This window comes from Calypte anna, chromosome 28 (genome assembly GCF_003957555.1).
Source record: "Calypte anna isolate BGI_N300 chromosome 28, bCalAnn1_v1.p, whole genome shotgun sequence".
Lineage (NCBI taxonomy): Eukaryota > Metazoa > Chordata > Aves > Apodiformes > Trochilidae > Calypte > Calypte anna.
Genome location: NC_044273.1, coordinates 3,640,496 through 3,651,657, shown reverse-complemented (window position 1 = coordinate 3,651,657; position 11,162 = coordinate 3,640,496). Strand labels below are relative to the sequence as shown.

Genomic DNA, 11,162 nt, shown 5'->3' with positions numbered 1-11,162 from the left:
CCCCTATTCCTGGACACATCCCCGTCCTCCCGCACCCCGTGGTACCCCCCACCCCCCACCCCCCTTCTCATCCCTTCCTCCCCACCCCCCAACCCCCTCCTCCTGCATCCGAGCATCCCCCGCTCCCCTGCACCCCCTTATCCTCCCTGCTCCGCCGGTGCCGGTGCCGGTGCCGGTGCCGGTGCCGGTGCCGGCGCCGGTGCCGGTGCCGGTGCCGGTGCCGGTGCCGGTGCCGGTGGAGCTGCGGCAGTCTGCGGCGGTTCCCCCCGCCCTCGATCCCCCCTCCCTCCCTCCGCACGTCCGCGTCACGGCGGGGCCGGCACCGGCGTTGGGTCCGCTCCGCTCCGCGCCCCGCGCCCGCCATGGCGGCCCGCAGCCCCCGGGCCCTGCTCGCCATCGGCCTGGCCCTGCTCGCCACCGCTGCCACCGCGGCCACCACCATCGATCCCTTCTCCTCCCAGCTGGGAGACACCGCCGGGTGCCGCGGGCAGTGCGGCCGCAGCCTCCCCCGCCGGGCCGCTGCCGTGAGTCCGGACCGGCACCGGGAGGGACCGGGGGTATAGGAGGCATCAGGGGTGCCGGGACCATCAGGAGCATGGGGGGTACTGGGGGGATCGAGGGGATCAGGGGCACTGGGAGAGACCGGGGAAATCTGGGTTCTGGGGGGCACTGGGGAGTACTGGGGACACTGGGAGGTACTGGGCGTAGAGGGGGGCATCGGGGCTATGAAGAGCATCAGGGGTACAGGGGCATCAGGAGCTGGGGTAAACTGGGGGCATCGGGGGTACTAGGGGTATTGGGGCATGGGAGGCAACAGGACCATGGGGAGCATCAGCAGCATCAAGAGAACTGGGAGCACTGGGAGCATCAGGGGGGACTGGGAGCACTGTGGGAAACTGGGAGCATTTGGGGCATCAGGGACATCAGGGGGACTGGGAGCATGGGGGGCACCAGGAGTGATGGGGGCATCAGGGGCATCAAGGGAAACTGGGGGCACTGGGGGCACTGGGGCAACAAGACCACCCAGCACAGGCATTGCCACCTCACAGCCCCACACTGGGGAACACCATGGGGACACCAGGAGCACCATGGGGACACCAGGAAGGGCCCAACATGGCTTTTTGAGTGGTGGCAGCCACCCTGGGTTTGTGGTGCCACTGGTGAGGACCTGCTGGAGACAGCCACTTGCCCCCCAGCTGCCCTCTGCACCCCATCCCTGGTGGCATCCCTGGTGACATGTGGCCAGCAGGTCTGGGGACAGCCCAGGTGACACCGTGGACGTGGGTTGGGCCATGGTAGTGGGGACAGAGGTGGAGCTGAGTGGTGGCTGTGGGACCCAGAGCATCCCAGAAAGCCATGGACTGGAGTTGCTGTGGCCATGGGGTGACACCCAGGACTGTCCCCATGTCCCCATGGTGGCAGGGCCATCTCTAGGGCACCACCAGGGCTGGAGGTGCCATCCACACCCCCACCCACCTCAGCTGGTGCCACACATCCTGGTGCCACCTCCTTCCTGGGGACAAAGCCAGGAACCCCACCAGTGGCTGCAAATTTGGGGCTACTGTCACCACGGTTTGGGGTGCCAGCCCCAGGGGGGGGGGTCTGCAGTGGCTTGGTGCCCCCTAGAGGGCCATGGGGAGGGTTGGTGGGGGTCTGGTGGGGGTTGAGTGTGGTGCCCCCCTCCTCCTCCTCCTCCTGCAGGATGCTGTTCTCAACGCCTGTTACCGGGGCTGCCGCCTGTTCTCCATCTGTCACTTTGTGGATGCGAGTGCTGAGCTGAACACAACCAGAGCTGAGTGTGAAGCAGGTGAGGAGAGACCCCCACCCCCTAAAAATACCCACACCCCCCTGGGGGTGTTCCCCACACACCCTCCTGAGTGTCCTCCCTCCCACCCATCTCTCTCCCCAGGGCCACATCCGGACACCCCAGCTTTGTTTGCAGCTTTGCACCCACTGGGTGTAAACTGGGGGGGTGGGTGCTGGGGGGTGGGGTCATCAGGGGGGTTGAGCACCCACTAACTCTGCCCCCCCCCCACCACCACCTTTTTGCAGCCTGTGCTGAAGCCTACAGCAACGCTGAGGAGCAGTTTGGCTGCGTGAGTGGGTGCCACAAGCAGCTGCCTGAGGTGGAGAGCAGGAAGGAGAAGGTGAGGGGTGGGGAGGTGAGGACCCCCCCATAACACCCTCCATCCATCCCTCCATCCATCCATCCATCCCTCCATCCATCCATCCATCCCTCCACCTTCCATCCATCCTTCCATCCATCTATCCCTCCCTCCATCTTCCATCCATCCATCCATCCATCCATCCCTCCATCCATCTCTCATCCCTCCACCTTCCTTCCATCCATCCATCATCTATCTGTTCATCTCTCCCTCCCTCCCTCCATCCATCCATCCATCCATCCATCTCTCCACCTTCCATCCATCTCTCCATCCATCCATCCATCTCTCCCTCCACCTTCCTTCCTTCCATCCATCCATCCATCCATCTGTCCCTCCTTCCTTCCCTCCCTCCCTCCCTCCCTCCCTCCCTCCCTCCCTCATCCCTCATCCCTCATCCCTCATCCCTCATCCATACCAAACCCATTGTGCTGCTTCCTCCAAAGTGTAAAATCAAATTATCAGGGCCAGGTTTGGGCCAGGCCGGGCAGTTCCACCCAATTCCCAGGACAGGAGGTTCTGCCCAGTGACTGCTGCAAATCCCCCCAGTTTTCATCTCTTCTCCTCCCCAGCAATTAGCAACACTTGTTTGGGTTTTTTTTTTTTTCCTCCTACAATTAATTAACTCTCCTTTTACCCCATTAATTAAATCAGACTTTGGGCCAAGGGTTTTGGCTTCATCCTCCTGCAGACAGAGCTGGAGAAAGCCAGGGCTGCTTTCATCCCCACTTTACAGCCTGCTTTTCCAACCTTCCCACCCTCTGATCCCATTTCCCAGCCCTGCTCCGAGGTCAGGGATGAGCAGGAGGTCACCCAGCTGGTGGTGGTGGTGGGAGGACCCATCACCCCCCTCCCAATTCCCCCACCCAAAGCTTTGTGTTTTGTTGGTTTGGGGTTTTTTTGGGTTGTTTTTTTTTTTTTTTTCTCCTTCGGGTTCCCAGCCCGGCAGGCAAAGCAGATTTAGCATAATAATTAGATACAGAATCTGACCTATTTATTTCCTGTTTGCTGGTCTGACCGTGCAAGGGGCTGTCGGAAAATGTTGGAAGCCACTGGCAGGGAGCAGCCAAGCGGATTCCAGCAGGGATGCTTTAAAAATAACAAACTGCAGCGACGGCCAAAAATCCGGGGCACGGAGAGGCTGCCAGGAGAGGAACGCCCTCGGCATCTCAGCCTATTGTCTTCAGGAGCTGGGGCTGGGTGATGGCCCAGGGGCTGGAGGACAGCCCTGGGGCAGGGGGTGGCCCTAGGTGACAGCTCAAGGGTTGGGTGGTGGCCCTAGGTGACAGCTCTGGTGCTGGGTGACAGCCAGAAACCTGGGTAATGACCCTGAGTGATGGCCCAGTGGCTGGGTGGTGGCTCTGGGTGACAGCCCTGGGCTAGGGTGGTGGCCCTAGGTGACAGCTCTGGGACTGGGTGATGGCCCTAGGTGACAGCTCTGGTGCTGGGTGACAGCCAGAAACCTGGGTAATGGCCCCGAGTGATGGCTCAGGGGCTGGGTGGTGGCTCTGGGTGACAACCCTGGCACTGGGTGACAGTCACAGACCTGGGTAATGGCCCTGGTGATAGTCATAGACCTGGGTGATAGCCCAGGGGCTGGGTGGTGGCCCTAGGTGACAGCCCTGGGGCAGGGGGATGGCCCTAGGTGGCAGCTCAGGGGTTGGGTGGTGGCCCTACGTGACAGCTCTGGTGCTGGGTGACAGCCAGAAACCTGGGTAATGGCCACGAGTGATGGCTCAGGGGCTGGGTGGTGGCTCTGGGTGACAGCCCTGGGGCACGGGGGTGGCCTTAGGTGACAACTCTGGGGTAGGGGGGTGGTTTAGGGGCTGGGCGGGGGTGCTGGGTGACAGCCCTGGGGACCAAAGTCCCTGTTTCAGGCACCCTCCTGGGGGTGGGTGAGGGTCCTGAGGACCTCAACCCACAGGTTCTGTGACCCTCCTGGGGCTGGGTGATGGCCAAGGGGTTGGGTGACAGCCAGCCCTGGAGCTGAGTGCTGGCCAAGGGGACAGGTGACAACCCCAGGCCTGATGATCCTCCCGGAGGGGACCCCCGAGTTCTGCACATCCCTGGGGGATGCAGCCCTGAGTCCCCACCTCAATCAGCTCAGCCACATCCTTGGGTGGGATGTTGTCTGCCAGGGTGGGTGACAAGGGGACAGTGGTGACACAGTGTCCCTGCTCCCTCGCAGAGCCCAGCACTGAAGGACCCAACCTTCTCCATGCTGGATTTGGTCTCCACCTTCTGCAACGACATCGTCAGCTCTGCCCAGAGCTTCATCTCCTCCACCTGGACCTTCTACCTGCAGGCAGACGATGGCAAAGTCGTGGTGTTTCAGGTGGGGGGGTCCCGTGTCCCCTTTCCCCTGGGTGCTGAGTGGGGTGGGGACCCCCCCCAAGTCACCATTTTCTCCCTCTTTTCCTGCTCACCCACCAGTCCCAGCCCGAGGTGGAGTATCCAGTTCCTGAGGTGCAGGAGACTCTGCTGGAGCAGCCAGGACTGGGGTCCAGCCCCCGTGTCCCCCAGCCCCACACAGGTACAGAATGGGGGGAGTGGGTTCCAGGCTGCCTTGGGGAGGGGGTCCAGGAGCCTCTGAGCCCTCCAGGCTTGCACCCAGTTTCTCCAGAGCTGAACAAATGAGCCTCTTCTCAGCTCTGACCAACTTCCCACACCCCCCACCCATGCAGGGGGAGGGGGGGAGTCCGGGATCGGGACCCTCTCCAAGAAGTTGCTGGGATCCTCTGAGCCCCCCACAGCGGGTAGAGGGTCCCTGGGGGGGGAGAGGGGATCACCCAGCACCCTCACACCCAACCCTGTGCTGGCAAGGGAGGGGAGCAGGTAGCCCCAGGGTGGGTGCTGGGGCTCAGCATCACCTCTGTCTCCCCCAGGCCCCCGGGTGAAGGGGGAGAAACCCCCTGGGAAGGAGCCAGGAGGCAAAGGGAAGGTGCAGCCCCAGGACCCCCCCCAGCCAGAGCACGACTTCCTTGGCTGCATGTCCAAGTAGGTGCAGAGGGGCTGGACCTGGACCATGCCAGACCCCCCCCACCCCCCCCGGAGCAGATATTCCTCCATTCTCCCCCAAATTCCCAGCATTTTGCCCTGCCATAAATTCCCTCCTTTCTCTCTGGTGGGGGCTGGGGGGGTGCTACAGGCGCTCGGGGCTTCCTCGGTGGATCCTGGCTGCCTGCCTCTTCCTCTCCATCATGGTGATGCTGTGGCTGAGCTGTGCCAGTTTGGTGACTGCCCCCGAGCAGCATGTCAAGACCCAGGTCAGAAATGAGGTCAGAAATGCTCAGAGTAGCCCAGGGGGGGTCCTGCGGGGGTCCCCAGCCCCTTGGGTCTCCTCGTCACAGATGGGTGAGATGTGGGCAACATCTTTGTGCTCTCTGGCCACCAGGTTTGTGGTCTTGGCCACCAGGTTTGTGGTCTCTGACCACCAGGTTGGGCTCGTTGGCGTGTCTGAGCCGTGTGGCACATCCCCAGTCAGCTCTGGGATGTTCTCTGGGGACAAGGGGGTCCCGTCCCCTGCTCTGGGGCTGCACGGTCCCCTCTGCCTCTTTTCCAGCCTCTGAGCATCAACGGGGACAAGGAGTACCTGGAGGACCTGGATGGCCCCGGTGCCTTCCCCCTGCCACCCGTCATCGCTGTCACCCTCTGCCCCACGCGTGGCACCGAGGACGCGGGGCCACTGCCCCTCAAGGTGGACCTGGACAAGACCATCCTGTAGCTCTCCTGCCCCTTCCCATCACCTCCATGCCACCTCCCTGTCACTGTCCCCACAGCATTGTCCCCATCCCTGCTCCCCTGCCCCTCCAACCACCCCATGTCCACAGCTCCTCTAGGGACACCTCAGGCTCTGTCCTAGTGGGGACTTGGGGACACCATCCCAAGGAGGCTCCTAGGAGCTGGGCTCTGCCTTTGCCTCCTCCCTAGACACGTTGCTTCCCGGGATCTTGGTTTCTCAACACTTGAGAGCCAAGAGCAGAGCTGCCAGAATGGGGAGGCTGGGGGGGAGCCCATCCTGGGAGCGGGGGGTTCCTTCTCCTCCCAACCAGAGCCCCCCGGGGCCTCGCAGCCCTCCGGGCACAGCTCCAGCACTGGGCAGGAGGAAAAAAACGGCTGCAGTGGGGGGATGGAGAATGTCTGCAGCCTTTGGGGCTTTTGGCTCAGCACATCCTTGGCCTCCCACCTTGGGCTGAGCCTCCAAGGCGCCTTCTCCAGCCCTGGGAAGTCCCTTCCGACAGAGCCGATTGCCTCGGGGACTCGAAACGTGGAGAATGGATTTGGCCTTGGCAGCCGGAGAGAGGAGGAGGAGAGGATCTCAGAGCTTCCATGCCCATGCCAGGACCCAGCCGGCTCCATCCCAGAGCTGCCGAGGGGCCCTGGAATGGTTCCTTCCCCTCCCTGCTCCGGGATGCTTTGGGTTGGCAGCGGGACCAAGCAGGGGATGAGGCGGTGAATTCTCCTGGGTTGTGTCTGAGCTTGGGGAGGAGGTAGGAGCTGCCAGGATGGCTCCATCCCAAGCTCAGCATCCCTGCCTGCGGGGTCCCTGGGCTTAGAGGGAACCCCCTGGGTGTTGTCCCCTCTGTCCCCTGCTCTGTAGACTCAGTGGGAGGTGGGACATCTCCCCATCTCCCCACCTTTCTCCATCACTCGACTCCTTGCGTCCTTCCGTGGTTTGATTGGCACTGGCATGTGTTTCCTCAGCACCCCAGGGGACACCCCTCTGCTCAGGAGGGACAGCTCAGTGGTGGCCATCCCTCCCACCTCCCCTTAACCCCCCCTGTACAGATTAACTTATTACCCACGACCCCCCTGCCCTTGGTTTTTCTGGCTCTCTCCGTGTGCTGCCGCTTCTTGGTGACAAGAGGGTCTTGGGGGGCCGTGGGGCAGGGTTGGGGGGGGTCTCATCCCCAGCCCCCCCTGGTTTTGTGCTGCTCTGTGTCATCACTTTCACCGTGCAACATATCTGGGGTTGGGGAAGCGGGGTTTGGGGGGTGGGGGGTGGGAAGGGGTGTCTCGTGTCCATTTGGGGACCCTTTTTCGTTGTTGCTTTTTGGCCGCTCGGCTCAGCTCGGAGGTGCCCGTGGGGTGGAGCTGATGCTCTCCCTGTTCCTGGGGGTGCAACCGGGGAGGGGACAGCCATGGAAAACCCCTCCCCCCCACAAGCTTTGCTTCCAAAGGGCAAACCCAGCCCTGATCTGGCAGACGGGGGGGAAATAAAAGGTTTGTACCAGAGCTGGAGGAGTCGGTGGCTTTTGGGGTACCTGGTGCTGGCTGCAGGGCTGGTTTGAGCCCTACTCTCTTCCCAGCTCACCACCCCTTCTTTGCAAGCTGAGCCTGAAGGAGACTTCCATAAAACTGGAGAGAAATCCCCTGCCTGGGCTGGTTCATGGAGTGATGCTCCTCCCCACCACGGGGTCAGCAGATTCCCTGGGTTGAGGGGTTCAGCATCGAGTGTTTGGGGACATTCCTGTGCCACGTGCTCTGGGTGGCCCTGGGAGGGTTGGGCCACACGATCTTTAGGGGTCCCTTCCAACTCTGATAGTTCAGTGGTATATAGGCTGTGTCCCTTGGGGAGCTGCTGGCAACACCCAGGGGGTGGGTGGGCTCAGTGGGTGCTGGGATGAGGGCTCTGTACCCCAACACATCTGTACCCCCAACCCATCAGCTGCCAGGAGGATCAGGGCTCACTTCCATCTGCGTGTCCAAAGAAAGGCTGGGGAATGTGCTCAGCAACTTGTTTTCTCCAGGATGTGGAGCTGGGGGTGAGGAGGTGCCACCCAAGCCCTGGGATGGGGGGTGGGTGGGTGCTGGGGATGTGGGGCTGGTGTGTGCCTGGCAGCTCTGCTGCTGCCTCTCATCATTGACTCACAGAATGGCTTTGCTTGGAAGGGACCTTCAAGATCATCCAGTCACAAACCCCTGCCATGAGGGGGACAACTCCCCCCAGCCCAGGTTGCTCCAGGCCCCATCCAACCTGATCTTGGACACTGCCAGGGATGGGGCAGCCACAGCTTCCCTGGGCCACCACCCTCATACCAAAGGAATTTCCTCCAAATGTCCCAACCTCAGTCTCTCCTCTGCCAGCTCAAAGCCATTCCCTCTCATCCTATCACTCCAAGTCCAAACTCCACTCCATCCCATCACTGTCCTTGTCCAAAGTCCCTCCCCAGCTTTCCTGGTACTGGAAGGGGCTCTAAGGTCCCTCCAGAGTCTAAACAAGGGGTGGGATGTCCCCCCCAGGCAGAATGTGGGTGCTGTGCTCCAGGAGCCAGGCTCTGCTGAGCAGAGGGCACAGGGATGGTGTCTGCAGCTCCGAGCTGTGCCAAGGATGCTGGAGCAACCCCAGGGTGGTGCTACCCAGGGATGAGACCCCCAGCTCAGGGGTCTCTGCAGCCCCCTGCCACAGAGAGAGGTGGCAAAGCAGAAGATGGGTGCAGACAGCTGGCAAACCCTGCCTGCCACGGGCAGAGGCTCCAAGGGGGTCCCCTCCTGGGCTGGGAGCCGGGCTACAAACCGTGGACAAGCTCCTGGCCTTGGAACTGGAGTCAGATTCCTCCTCGCTGGCTCGGGGTGCAGGGAACCGTGCCCAGGAGCAGGTGAGGAAGGACCCCACTCTGGTGAGAAGAAGATGCATGAAATTAGGTGGTTCCACTCCCCCCAGCAGGCAGCCAGAGGGGGGCTGGGGGTGGGGTGGTTTCCACCCGATGCCTTTTCCATTTTTATTTTTGCACGGGGGAAGGAAAATTCGTGGTGTGTGGCCACACCAGCAAAGAGAGAAGCAACGGGTGAGCCACCCAGGGCCTTGCACACTCATGTCCCAACCCTCGTTTTCACATTTTTTTGACCAGTAATCCCAGTCTGGAGAGGTTCACCTGGCTCTGCACCCGTTGGTCTCCTTCAGCTCTTCCCACTCCATCCCAGAGAGATGTTGCTGGCCATGAGGCAGCCAGGAGGGAGGTTTCTTCTTGTCTGGTGGTGGAGGAATGAGGGTCTGCCATGAGAAAGCACAGTCAGAGGAACCAGCCAGCACGGGGCTTTTGAAGATGATGGAAAAAAGAGTCGGGGATCCGATCTCAGCTGGGGAAAGGAAATTTTCTGGCTGCTCCAGCTGCCTCTTGCTGCCCCTGGCCCAGCTCCTGCGAGCACATGGCTGCAATCCGGTGTTGTTCTGACCAAGATGTAGAGCTGTAAATTCAGCTTTAACCCCAAGGGAGGTAAATCTCCATCCAGCCGTGGAGTGAGGATGAGGATGTGGGGTGAGGAGTAGAACAGAGGATCAGCTGTGACAGTGCCATTGGTCCCAGCACCATCCCAACCCATGGGAGAGGAGCCCTTGCCCTCAGAAATGCTCCTTCAAACCATGCTGGGCATCATCCTGGAGCCAGCAGCAAAGCTCTTGTGGCCTTCAGAGATGGAACCCTCACGGTGGTGACAAAACCAGCCAGGCAGGCTGGCAGGGGAGCACCGTGGGGCAACCACCCAGGAAAACACATCCGTGGGTCTCCTCTCCCCATCCTCCTTCCTCTGACCCAAGGAAGCGGAGCCACGGGTGATCCAAACAACAACCAAACCAAACGAAAAACAAATCTCCTCGTGCTAATGGGATTGGTTCTGTCCTTACCACGCACATTCCAACCCCGGCTCCAGGGACCGCTCCAGGCAGGAGGATGGGGGGGGGGGGAAGGGAAGGGGAAGGCTAATGAAGCCAAATTATTCTCCCTCTTCAAATGTCAGAGTTCAGCACGGTGCTGCTGGCCCTGGTGCAGCTGCTGTGCCGCGGCCGTGCCGGGTGGGGGGACCCAGCACCCTCTGGGCAGCCAGCACGGAGCCCTCTGTGTGTGCATCCAGCCCCTCCATCCAGCCAAGTGACATGGATTTTCCATTCCCTGGGCTTCATTACTTCTTGGAAGGCAAGCTTTGCTCGCCGGGGCCATCGGGGGCTTCGTTTCCCTCCGTGTTTATTTTCGCTGCCGTGTGTTCTCTTGCCAGGTGAGGAGCAGAGCCAAAGCTGGCCAGGGGAAAGAAGGGATGGATGGCTGGGGTTTGGCTGAGAGGGTGGGAACGGGGCTCCCCTCAGTGCTGGGGTGGTGGCTGGGGGCAGCACCTGCTCACCTTTGGGTGCTGGAGCCACCCCTCTGATTTCACAGGGGTGATTTCATGTGCAGGAGTAGGAGGGGAATCGCTGGGTCGCGGCCTCGCAGCACCTGGGGACACCTCTGTGGCTGCCTTCTGTCAGCTCACTGGGACTGAGTGGAAGGAGCCCAAGATTCATAAAAGGAGGTGTTGAGGCTTCCCCAGGCCAGACCCCACGTGGCTCTGCTGTCTGCTGCCCACTCGTGCCTGCTCCTCCCTCTCCCTCCCTCCTGGGTGCTGGGCAGGGTGATACCTGTGCCTGCCAGCACACGTGTGTGTGTGTGTGTGTCTGTGTGTCTGTGTGTGTCTGTGTGTGTCTGTGTGTGTCTATGTGTGAGTGTGTGTGTCTGTGTGTCTGTGTGTGTCTGTGTCTGTGTATCTGTGTGTCTCTGTGTGTCTGTGTCTGTGTCTGTGTGATGGATGAACAGCACCACTGCTGCTCAGGGTGTGAAAGGCTGCCCGGGGGTGGGAGTCCAACCCAAGAGGCAGGTTGGTTCCATCCATCCATCTATCCATCAAGGAAGGAAGGAAGGAAGGAAGGAAGGGATGCTGCATGGTGTTTTGCTGCAGACTCAGCAGCGTCTGCTCAGCTCTGCAGAGCAGGAGATTGGGAACCCCGGGATGGTGGGAGCCTACAGCCCTCATCCTGCCTGGGGCCTTGGGTATTACCATATCACTAAGACCCCCACATCCTCCAGGGCTGGTGGTTGGTCACGTTTGTGGTGGCAGCTGGCAGGGGTGGTGTTTAAGGAAGGAAGGAGAGAGCATCTCACCAGCCCCCCAGGAGAGACCCATAATGGCTCAGGGAGCTAAAACACCTCCAAGCCTGAACATGATCATGAGGAGATGCAGGCAGGGTATCCT

At 61.2% G+C, this 11,162-nt stretch overlaps 1 protein-coding gene across 5 annotated transcripts; it reads left to right on the top strand.

The window, feature by feature from the left end:
- Window positions 1-308: 308 nt before the first annotated feature.
- On the top strand, window positions 309-7,397 carry TMEM59L (transmembrane protein 59 like). Of its 5 annotated transcripts, none has more exons than XM_030466299.1 (8): window positions 309-524; window positions 1,702-1,807; window positions 2,053-2,147; window positions 4,351-4,497; window positions 4,596-4,695; window positions 5,048-5,159; window positions 5,311-5,428; window positions 5,725-7,397. In XM_030466299.1, exons 1-8 carry the CDS (start codon window positions 363-365, stop codon window positions 5,884-5,886), a joined length of 1,002 nt encoding a protein of 333 aa, XP_030322159.1. In that variant the 5' UTR covers window positions 309-362; the 3' UTR covers window positions 5,887-7,397. The 5 variants fall into 5 exon arrangements, with proteins under 5 accessions (XP_030322159.1, XP_030322158.1, XP_030322156.1 ...); XM_030466298.1 differs by having other exon boundaries at window positions 351-524; window positions 5,311-5,440; XM_030466296.1 differs by having other exon boundaries at window positions 351-524; window positions 2,053-2,162.
- Window positions 7,398-11,162: the final 3,765 nt, after the last annotated feature.